Genomic DNA, 12,137 nt, shown 5'->3' on the forward strand with positions numbered 1-12,137 from the left:
GTTGTAGTGCAAAAACATACATTATTATCTTCCCACAAAGCAGCATGAACAACCTGAAGTTTCTTAAGACAAATAAGTTCAGTTTCATCAACATTCAGCCTCAGTTTGTCATTTCCACATTACAACGTACAGATCACAGAGTGTCTACAAAGGAACACAACATTTAGTCTTAGCTATCTGGAACTCAACAATCTATTTTAACTTTAATATCAGAACAGGTTGTCAAGATTGAGAAAATATCTCAAACTTACAGTTTTACAAATTTACAATTTACAGTTGATGTATTCTCTATTTTTTTACCCTTAGCAAAGTCAAAGCCGGACTGGATGCTCTGCTGGGCTGGTTCTGGTCCACATGCCATATGTTTGACACTCCTGGCCTAAGGGGAGAAAACGAAAAATCATCAGGAAATTTAAAACAACAACAGAATAACTGATTTATTCAGATTTCCTGTTTAGCCTCTCAGACACAGTGTCCATAGTAATTAATATATTATATGCTGAATGGAATGAGAATGTGTTCTGATATTTCTAATCAGACTAAACTAGAATCATATTAATTCAGGCAGCCTATAACAACATTAATGAGAAAGTTTAAGAAATGAACACGTTCCATTTGGTTCCATATAGCTCATGTTTCTCATAGAAGTGACCCTTTAATGAATCTAGTTCAGGCTTCATGCACTTTAAATTACTTGCTTCATGAATCATTTGGGACTGAGCAGAGGTCATGTTTTGACTTCATCGCCTACAGAAAACCACGTAAATCTGAAATAATCAACACATCATTCATTTACCATAATGTCTTCTGAAGTGTAGCCAGAAATAAGACAGATTTGGACAAATACCACTCAAAAAACTCATTTACTACCAGACAAATAGACAATAACAAAAGACTGTATTTAACATTGAAAATCTGAATAAAGCCATTAAAACCAGATGAATTTCACATTCAGTTGACGTGTTGATGGTGACCAACATATCTGCTCTGTGGGTTTAAACATCTATGAAATAAAATGCAGATTCAGAGACAGAACTGCTAAGAGGACTTTCAGTAAGTAAATTTGATTAATTCATTCCAACTCTGTCCATGTGAAACACAGACGTGGTTAAAACAGTCATTAATGGGAACATCCATAATTAGATTGAAAACATCGGTTCTGTCTGTAATGAGCTCGCATAAAATGGAATAAATTAGATTCAGCCTCTTAACTCTATTCACCAAATGACTCCAGATGTTTCACCTCCCAGGTAATGCGAAGACACTGACGGTGGACGGCTCTGAGTCTCAGACTGTGCTGCCCAACCTGACGCCCGGGGTCACGTATGAGGTCACTGTTGTCGCCGTTAAGGGTCAGAGGGAGAGCGAGCCTGGATCTGACAGCGTCACCACAGGTACCTTAGAGTCATGAAGCCCCTTTCAGCTGTCCACACTCACACATCTGGAGTTACATCCACTCACTACTGTCTACTGCTGAACCATTTCTCTAACCTTTGTTGTTGTAAAAACAATGAGATATTGCGCCCCCCAGTGGTCTCAGCCTGGCTATGAAACTGTTCTCTTTGCCACTGACTGCAGCACACACAAACATTATCAAACGGTGTATTATGACCGGACCTGTCATTTTTTGTTATACAGTGGTAAAAAAAAAAAGGTTTTGGGATGTATGAATTTGCATGTATACTGCATTAGGAATCACTCTTTGGTCTTCAAGTGTAATTTGTTTTAGTACAACCATAGCCATAATACTAAACAAATAAAAATAAAAGCCATTGAAAATTTAAAATTGATTGGTTCCACAAAAATTAGACATTTTGAGTATTGGGTTATTTTAGTAGAACTTAGTTTTGTTGATTTTTCTTGAAAACAATACAAAAAATATCATTTGTATTTGTTTGTGTCTGTCTCATGACTGACACCTTTAAAAACACAAGACATATTTTTACTCAAATATTTCATGATGATATTTGGGGTTGTGTAACATTTTAGTGTCTGGAAGCTTTTTTTTCCACCTCTGTACTGTGAGAATTTCTCGTTCTGCTACGATTTACAATCATCAAACACATACACTCATTAGACAGAACAGCAAATGAAAAACAGAAGAGCTCAGTCACTAATGAATCAGTAAAAATGTTTGGTTCGAATATCAACACCATCTTAAAATAATGGCCTGTAAACTGAACCACACCACGCTGATCCGTTACGCTCCAGGTGTAGGATGAGGAGGATGAAGGTGATTCTACCAGAGGAACAACATGACTGAGGCATTTCTGTCATACAATCACTTGGGCCGTTATTTTAGGAAAGTGACATGTGCTCAGGTATTAAAGGGTAGAGAAATCTTTTTACTTTTCAAACATATCCACAGAGATCCATATTAATATGCTGCTCTACAAACCAAACACACAAACTACAGTAACATCTGGAAAGAACTGAGTTATGACCAGAGCATCATCTTACAATAATGTAGAATGTGTAATTTAGGGTTAAAATCAGCATCACATTTCACAAGAATTTCAAATCAAAGGTGCAGTGATTGCCTTTTTTTTTTTTTTTAAATGTTATTTATTATATTGGATAAAAAATACCACCTCATAAAGTTTCCATGCTTAAAGCTGGGCTTTCAAAGAAGCTTCTGACTTTTATTGAATTCATCTTATTTGCTGTGGTTCAGCGCCTTAAAATAAAACAATGACATGTATGCATGTGTAGATTCATTTATTAGCTGCTCATTAGTTCAAATGGACAAAACAGCTAAAGAAGAATCACATTTTGTGTGTTAGCTCATACTGACCATACGGTGTGTGTACAGCAGATATTTAGTGATTAATGATCAGCATAACAAGTGTTATAAAATAAAGACTTTACAGTTTATGTACACAAATGTTCAAAGGTTTAGGCTGACTTAGAAATGTCCTTATTTTGAAAGAAAAGCAGCTTTTTTTCAATGAAGATACCATTAAATGAATGATAAATCCAGTGAACACATAGTTAATGTGCTAAATGACTATTTTAGCTGTAAACAGCTGATTTTTAATGGAATATCTCCATAGGGGTACAGAGGAACATTTCCAGCAACCATCACTCCTGTGTTCTAATGCTACATTGTGTTAGCTAATGGTGTTGAAAGGCTCATTGATGATCAGAAAACCCTTGTGCTGTTATGTTAGCACATGGATAAAAGTGGGAGTTTTCATGGAAAACATGGAATTATCTGGGTGACCCCAGACCTTTGAACAGCAGTGTAACTGTTCCAGTTTGTATCAGAGGCTTGAAGCTTCAGATTCTTTTTGTGTACTTGTCCTTCTCTACCCTCATGAGCCAGTGCAATCAGCGCTCAGTGTTAACTCGGCTGAGTGTTTGTGTTCCAGCTCTGGATAAACCCCGTGGTCTGACTGCAGTTAACATCACCGACACTGAAGCTCTGCTGCTCTGGCAGCCGGCTATTGCTACTGTAGACGGCTACGTCATCACCTACACAGCAGATTCAGGTATGAACACGCATACACACAGGCAGGACATTTAGTTTAATGGTTAAACACACTGTCCATTAGTTGGTTCCATATAGTCAACCATCATCATCCAGACCTTGAAGAAGAATGATTTGATTATGTTGATGAATGTGAATCATGTTTAACAATAAAGAATTAGTTCAGACTTGTTCAGAAAACCAGTCATTTTCCCAGAGGAAGGACACTCATATCCATGTGAGAGAATATGATCAATATTCCGATGTTCAGTTTTAAATAAAAAGCTCATAAACACTGCCAGTAAAACGTTTGGACACACTTTTTCATTCAACGCTTTATATTTATCTGTATTATTTTCTACATTGTAGATTAATACTGAAGGGTAACACTTTTTGTTTACAACATAATTCCATTTGTATTCTTTGATAGTTTTGATGTCTTCAGTATTAATTTACAGTGTATAAAATAATGAAATAAAAACCACTGAATGAGGTGTGTCCAAACTTTGACTGTACGTCTGACATATCTGTCCAAAATAGTTTTCTTCCTCTCAGATAATCACTTATTTCTATTTTCTGCTCCTTTTTATTTGTACTCTACTACATTTTAGAGTGAAATACTGCACTTTAATACTTCAACACATTTACCTGACAGCTGTAGCTACTTTTGAGATGATTATAAAAATATATGTCACAAGAACTGCTTTTCTGCAAGTACATTTAGCTGATAGCTGAGTAGAATCTTCCTGTACTGTTACTTGTACTTCAGAATCTCTGGTACTTTACCTCAGTAAAGGCTTCCTCTGCTAGTATTCATCCTGCATGCTTGTCCTCGCTGTGCTAACGTAGATCTGTCTGTCTGTATCTCAGTGGCTCCAGTCATGGAGCGAGTGTCTGGAAATGTGGTGGAGTTTGAGATGAGCTCTCTGACGCCGGCGACACACTACACTGTGAAGGTCTACGCTGTGAGGGATCTGGCCAAAAGCGCAGCCACCACAACCGAGTTTACCACCGGTCTGTTTCCATCCTGAGATCTGAAATGTTAACTTCTATCTGTTGAAATAAACGCAAGAACTAAGAGGAGGAACTACAGGGAGTCCCTGAAGTCTGGACACAGGAAATCTCATTTATGACAATGGTTTTGCCTCCACAGATTAAATATGGCTTTGTGGAAAGAGGATAGAATTGGACTTGTACTTCTCAGTGGACATGAAGGATGAACATATCTAGATAACCAAACCCACACCAGACAGCAGATGAATTTAATGCACATCTTCTAAGGAGGATACCACTCGGCTTTTCCACGGTGGTGAAGGTGGTTAAAATGTTTAAAGAAACAGGCAGTGTCATGGACAAACCCCGTTCTGGATGACCAAATGGATCAGCCCAAACTACAGGATTGGTCACAGCTAGAATGCTAGCCCCTGAAAATCACCTCTCTAATCCTATCTTTCCATATGTCCATCCTTCACGTTCACTGAGAAGTACCAGTTCAACTCTTTCTTCTTTCCACAAAGTTGTATTTAATAAGTGGAGGAAATAAAATGAGAGTTAATGAGATTTCCTATGTGTCCAGACTTTTTTTCCTGTACATTAAAGAAGACTCCAATACTACTGCAGTAATCAAGAATATTTGCAGGATTAAAGCCTTTCTGCAGTCACTGTTTTGGGAATATTCTTGCTTTTGGTTTCCATAAACCACCCTTTCATGTTTGGTAACTTGTCCTGTAACTCGCTGAGCCATGAGTAATCTATTAAAGGCATTAGAGGAGATTTAATTTCCTACGACTTTGAACGTAGCATGCCCCCCTCCAGAAACTTGCGTAGCACTCGTGAAGTTGTCTTTTACGGCTGGGTCCCCCTGGATCTTTATCTGCCATTATGTAAAAAAAGATGAGCAAAACAAGTCGCCAGCTAACTACGAAGCTATACCAAAGCAACACATACAGAAAACACGTAAGTCCAAGGCGTACGTAATCTACGTAACTAGGCCTGAGCCGGAAGATTTTTGATTGACAGGAAAGGGAGCAAACCAAACGCCTCGGTCCGAGCGCATTGATCAGGTCCTGCCATGTCCACAGTTTTGTTTTTTTTTTTGTTTTTTTTATTCTTTTAGAGACCATACATACAAGTCCACTAAAGGTCAGTATATTCATTTATGTGAATCAGACAAATTAAACAAAAAAAACATCCTCCATAATGCCTTTAAATTGAAGGAGGTCATTGAATGCACCATTGATTGCTCAGTTTTGTGTCCCACATTTGAGATTTATATTGGTTTCAGTAAATAAAATGTAAGTTGTAAGAGGCTTTCATAAATTACAAAACAACAGCAGCACCTATAAACTTTAAATATATTTGAAGGTTTCAGTTCATATGATTCCTACAGCTGCATTTAGGAGATAAAGACGGATAGACGGCTGGTTCTTTCTTATGGGAACAAACTGCAGATGTCAGAATCTCCACCAAAAGGGGTGCTGCAGAGAGAATCTCATGACTGCAGTGAAGTCATATAGAAATAATTAAATTAAACTTTGACATCCCAAAAATAAGCCGAGACAGCAAAGAGTAACCAACAGGAAAACTAGAAGTGCCCAACAGGAAGTGGCTGTTTTAAACCCACTGCTGTGTTTCCAGACGTGGACGCCCCTCAGGACCTGGCAGCCAGTAACATCCAGACAGAGAACGCCATGCTGACCTGGAAGCCTCCTCGCGCTGACATCACCGGCTACATCCTCAGCTTTGAGCCTGTAAAAGGCACCCCACGGGTCAGTAGATAGCTCAGCTCCACTGATGCTGCTGCCTGGAGGCCGACGCTGTGACTGATCTAAACTTTAAATTCCATATATTTGAAGGTTTCAGTTCAAATGATTCCTACGGCTGCATTTAGGATATAAAGACAGATAGACAGCTGGTTGTTTCTTATGGGAACAAACTGCAGATGCCAGAGTCTCCACTAAAAGGGGTACTGCAGAGAGAATCTCACATTAGATCTGAAGAATAAAACGTTTGATCATGGTTCTCCCTTCAGGAGGTGATCCTGAGTCCCACTGCGGTGTCGTACAACATGGCTCAGCTCAGAGCCTCCACAGAGTACTCCATCAAGCTGCAGGCCCTCGCTGGTCCTAAGAGAAGCAGAGTCATCACCACCGTCTTCACCACCAGTGAGTGCATTCATGAACACACCGCAGAGCTTTCACCACCATCCATGTGTCTGGAGTTTCAAAGTGTCTGATTAATCCACTATCTCCTGTCTCTTGTTTCACTGGAAAAACTCTCCTAGAAACAACATAAAATGTTCCAATTACTTGTGAATTTTGCTAAATCTAAGCCAAAACAAAGACAATTTCTTGAAATGGACATAAAAATGTATCCAGAGCAAAATACAAAAAACCTTCAGCCTATAAAGCGTCAAATGAGCAATAATTGACAGAACTTCAATTATTAAAGTTAATGGTTAAAGGCTCTTTAAATTATTTATCATTGTTATTAATTTGGGAGTTCATATTATAAAAGTAGGGCTGCACAGTGTATAGTGGTTAGCAATTTTGCCTTGCAGCAAGAAGGTCCCCGGTTCAAATCCCGGCCTGGGATCTTTCTGCATGGAGTTTGCATGTTCTCCCTGTGCATGCGTGGGTTTTCTCCGGGTACTCCGGCTTCCTCCCACAGTCCAAAAATATGCTGAGGTTAATTGGTTCCTCTAAATTGTCCGTAGGTGTGATTGTGTGTCTGTATATGTAGCCCTGTGACAGACTGGTGACCTGTCCAGGGTGTCCCCTGCCTTCACCCGAGTCAGCTGGGATAAAGCGGTATAAAGTGAGGATAAAGTGGTATATAGAGAATGGATGGATATTCTAAAATTAGACCATCTTAAATGATTGAAATAAGAGCATGTCTTAAAACATGCCAGTATATGCATTCTATTTCATCTTTTAAAACAGCTAATTCTTCTAATTCTTCTAATTCCACTCAGTTTAGTAATTCATTTTCTAATTAATATCAGAATATCTCAAGAAATGACATGAAATCTTACATTCAACTTCTTACAAGCTGTTAAAATGAACTAATTAAGACCAGTCACAGTGTGTAGTTTAATCTATCCTCATTCTGTGTGTGTGTAGCTGGCGTGCTCTACAGACACCCCAGGGACTGCTCCCAGGCGCTGCTGAACGGTGACACCTCCTCAGGCCTGTACACCGTCTACCTGGGTGGAGATGAGAGCCAGCCCCTGCAGGTCTACTGTGACATGGGTACTGATGGAGGCGGATGGATCGTAAGTTAGCGACTAACACAGACATACACGGTGTACAGAACATTCAGAAAGTACTCACAGTCCTTCAGTTATGTAAAATTATTTAAATTAATTTTCTCTCATCAGTCTACACTCAATGCCCCATAATGACAACATGAAAACAGAATTTAAGAAATTATAGAACGCATTAAAAGACAAAAAACCCTGAAATATCACACTGAAATAGCTGTTCAGCCCCTTAGTCATGACATGAGACTTTATCTGATCGTATATGATATGGAAAAGCACCATCCTGTGTACACCAGGACCCATGTTAGAGCACCAGTCAATCTGAGCAGTCGGTGGTGAAGGACTTTGGTAAAAGAGGACACCAAGAACCTGATGGCCACTCTGGCTGACCTCCAAAAGTCCTGTGTAGAGATGGGACAGACTGCCAGCAAAGATATTCATGTCTGCAGCACTCCACTGATCTTGGTTTTGTGACACAGTGGAAAGACAGAAGCCTAAAAGACTGCGAGAAACAAGATCCTCCGCTCTGAAGCCAGGAACGAACTATTAGGCCTCAAAGTATCATATCTGGACTAAACCTAGCACCACTCACCACTGAGCCAATATTATCCCAGCGGAGAAGCATGGTGGCGGCGGCATCATGCTGTGCAGATGTTTTTCAGCAGCATGAACAGAGGCGTCGTCAAATTATGTTAGCTTTGTTCAGCTCACTTGATTTAAGGACTTGTTTTGGTTTAAAGTCTCAGAGCTTCATGGCTCTTATGAAGCTCACTTCCAGTCACAGCAGTTTTCAGCAGGAAAGAAAAAGCTCTAACTGTAAAATGACGAGTATCAAAGCATCGAGGTGTCTTTAAGGAGCTGAATGAAAACATCACTCTGTGTCTGTTGGATGTGTGAATAAGCAACACAATAACAATTTAAACATGACTGTCACTGTGACGTTTGTTGCTTGCTCTGTTGTAGCCACAGAAACACAGACAGGAAATAAATGCATCTCTAATATGAGTTTAAAATGAAGAATACTGACAATAAGACTGACTTCTTATTCTCCTCGCCTCTCCATGTTCGCTTTGATTTTGGCTTTCCATTTTGTGTTACAGGCCTACATGTGAAGCTTCTTATAAAGATGTATTAATCTGTTGTTTTGCTTTTTAATTTGCAGGTTTTCCTCCGACGCCAGAGTGGCAGACTGGAGTTTTTCCGTAACTGGAAGAACTACACAGCCGGCTTTGGTGACATGAATGATGAATTCTGGCTCGGTAATTTCAGACCATAGCATTCTACAACACACAAGGACAGGGCTATATATGACTGGATTCAGCACATAATTGAGATGCTTTATATGAAATGAATCACATTTAGCATTTTCTGTGTCATTCAGTGCTGTTATTATATATATTGTGATTACACATTCATGGCTAAATATGTCTACAAAGCTCTGCTGATTGAAAGTGATTTTTTTGAACACTTCCCTCTCTTGGTTTGCTTCATTCAGCTTCAGAGGAGGTCTAAAGTATTCTGTGGCAGGCATGAACCATTAAAGCTACTGAAAATTGATGCACCCTGAATGTTTTTTAGTCTTTTTAACACCAAATATTTTTGTTATCCAAGTGTGAAACAATGATGTGATTCCATTTTCTGACAACCGTGAACATCAGAGCCGCTATCAGTGCTGCTGGTCCAGCTGAGATGTCTCCTCTGTCATTCAGGTCTGTCCAACCTGCATAAGATCACAGCTGGAGGTCAGTACGAGCTGCGAGTCGACCTGAGAGATAAGGGAGAGACTGCCTACGCCCAGTACGACAAGTTCTCCGTCTCTGAACCTCGGACCCGCTACAAAGTCCATGTAGGAGGATACAGCGGCACAGCAGGTAGATCTGACTGATGTCTGCAGCATGTAGTCCATCTTTTAATACTTTCTAACTTCATTACCCTCTCTGTCAGCCACAAGCCCACTGGTTCCCACTGAAAGATCTGTATATAAATATTTACAAATCAATTCAGATCTACACTACTGCTCAAATCTTTGGGATCACTTAGAAATGTCCTTATTTTTTAAATAAAAGCAGTTTAAAAAAAAAATGAAGACAACATGAAATGAATGATAAATCCAGTATAGACATAGTTAATGTGGTAAATGACTATTGTAGCTGTAAACAGCTGATTTTTAATGGAATATCTCCATAGGGGTACAGAGGAACATTTCCAGCAACCATCACTCCTGTGTTCTAATGCTACATTGTGTTAGCTAATGGTGCTGAAAGGCTCATTGATGATTAGAAAACACTTGTTCAGTTATGTTAGCACATGGATAAAGGGTGAGTTTTCATGGAAAACATGAAATTACCTGGGTGACCCCAAACTTTTGAACGGTAGTGTAGATTTTCATATATAGTTGATTCAAATAAGAGGAAGCAGTGTATTTAATGGGCACCTTTTCAGCGGTGGATTAATCCACATTTGCTGCTCTAGTTGGTATTTGTGGCAGTGAGATGTTAAAATAAAGCCCTTTGGTGGTTTTAATCACATTTGGACAACAATGAAGCTCTATGGCACAGATTAAATAATGTCACACTGAACAGAGGTAGTAGAAGGAAATGTAAAAGAATAGCATAGAATATCAGAAAAAATGATAAGCATTTAAGCAGAAACTTGTCAGTGGTGCTTTCGGTGATGAATAATAAATAAATTAAGATTATCTCAAATCATGCACTCCTTGCACTTATTATTCATGAATTATTTGCACAGAAACAAACACACACTGCTGCTTGTCAGTTTCCTCAGGTGCACAACTGCTAAAAACATCAGTCAGCTGAGCACAAGTTAAAATAATTGGGAATAAACAAGCAGTCAGCAGGTACTTTTTGGACTTTTAGGGGTAGTTCAGTATTGAGTGTGAACTGCCTTATATAATAATGTAAATTTAGACCTGAGAAAGCATCTCCCAAGAGTGAAATCCTTCTCCTTGTAATGAGAATAAAGAATCTTTTCCAAACGAGTAGGTGAGGTTTGGCTTTCTCGCCTCAAATGTTTTCAGAAATACTTTTCGCTGAAGTGTTTTTGACATAAAAGGGAAAGTTTGTGGCCAAGCTGCTGTGTTATCCGGCTCATGTGACCACGTAGCGGCGCGCTGCTGCTCCAGCTCTGTCATGTGACAATGTTGTTGTCCACTAGTGACCGAAAGGAAAAGCCTTTGCTAAAACATCAAATGACACCAAGTCAATATTCCATGCTGGTCATGTTTGATAGTTTCAATGACTTTCTTGCAATTTTGTGCTCTGTGATAAGAAAAACTGTCCCATGACGGCTGCGATATCGGTGGGATTCACACATCGTGCCTTGAAAAAACAGCCTGAAATCCTTGTGCCACTCCACTGCTGATGAAAAATAAAACCTTTTCTAGTTTCAAAATTAGATTTCAATAGACAGACAGTAGGCTAAGTATGGCGTGCATCCGAGCAAGTCGTTAGCTTCACTTTCTCCCAAGCTTCATGATCGTCATTACCTCCCAGTTAGTTTAGGACAGTCTTCAAAACTCTGGCAAGTCAGCAACTTACAGAGACTCCTGCAGTGACTGTCACTTGTCTTTTGTGTTAGAAGACATTCCGGTTTGACCCAGGGGTGTCTTCCATGATCCGTTCTTCACCAATGAAATAAAACTAACTAACATCACATTTAGACTTTATGAAATTATGGGGAAAAGCCAACACGTTTTCTGCCACACATCAAAAATAAACTGGAAATAAATACAGTCTGAATCAGAATCTGTATAAACATGATAATAGAACACTGAATCTCTTACGTTGTAACTTCTCACTTCGTCTGTTGTAAAATTGTCCATTCTCTGTCTGCTGTGTGTCTGTAGGTGACTCTATGACCTACCATCACGGTCGTCCATTCTCCACCTATGACCACGACAACGACATCGCCGTCACCAACTGTGCTCTGTCCTACAAGGGAGCCTTCTGGTATAAAAACTGCCACCGGGTCAACCTGATGGGACGATATGGAGATAACAGTCACAGCAAGGTACGGTATTGTTCAGTCCAGCACAACCCACAGTACTGTCAGCTGATGTTCACACAGCTGCTAGTAACTGTTTTAGAAACTACTTCTTGAAGTTGCTTGACTCAAAGCTAGATTTGTAGTTGTGCCTTAAGGGTCTGTAGCTGTTGGATGTATCTGTGAAAGTTAGCCACCACTATTATCTGGAAGTCTGTCACTAGTACCTTAAACATAATTTATTTGCCAGAACTGCAGGCTTTTCCTTAATCCTACCCATTCTCTAGTTACCATGTGCAGAGTCTGCTGAAATTCAAATAATGTGGGGTTTCCACAACTGCCTATATTTGACATTGATTTAAATATGTATCTGTGACATGAGCATTGCTGTGGATCTCCACTTTA

General features: G+C 39.4%; 1 protein-coding gene across 1 annotated transcript in view; it reads left to right on the forward strand.

Annotated features, from left to right (window-relative positions):
- The window catches only part of LOC110957541 (tenascin-like), a 61,275-nt gene that overhangs the window by 47,607 nt on the left and 1,531 nt on the right, over positions 1 to 12,137 (forward strand). Inside the window, 9 exon segments of the mRNA XM_022203597.2 lie at positions 1,251 to 1,394; positions 3,372 to 3,491; positions 4,340 to 4,483; positions 6,107 to 6,237; positions 6,501 to 6,633; positions 7,591 to 7,742; positions 8,893 to 8,989; positions 9,440 to 9,601; positions 11,596 to 11,759. Of these exon segments, the coding sequence (XP_022059289.2) occupies positions 1,251 to 1,394; positions 3,372 to 3,491; positions 4,340 to 4,483; positions 6,107 to 6,237; positions 6,501 to 6,633; positions 7,591 to 7,742; positions 8,893 to 8,989; positions 9,440 to 9,601; positions 11,596 to 11,759 (1,247 nt within the window).

Source organism: Acanthochromis polyacanthus, chromosome 7, assembly GCF_021347895.1.
Source record: "Acanthochromis polyacanthus isolate Apoly-LR-REF ecotype Palm Island chromosome 7, KAUST_Apoly_ChrSc, whole genome shotgun sequence".
Classification (NCBI taxonomy): Eukaryota; Metazoa; Chordata; class Actinopteri; family Pomacentridae; genus Acanthochromis; species Acanthochromis polyacanthus.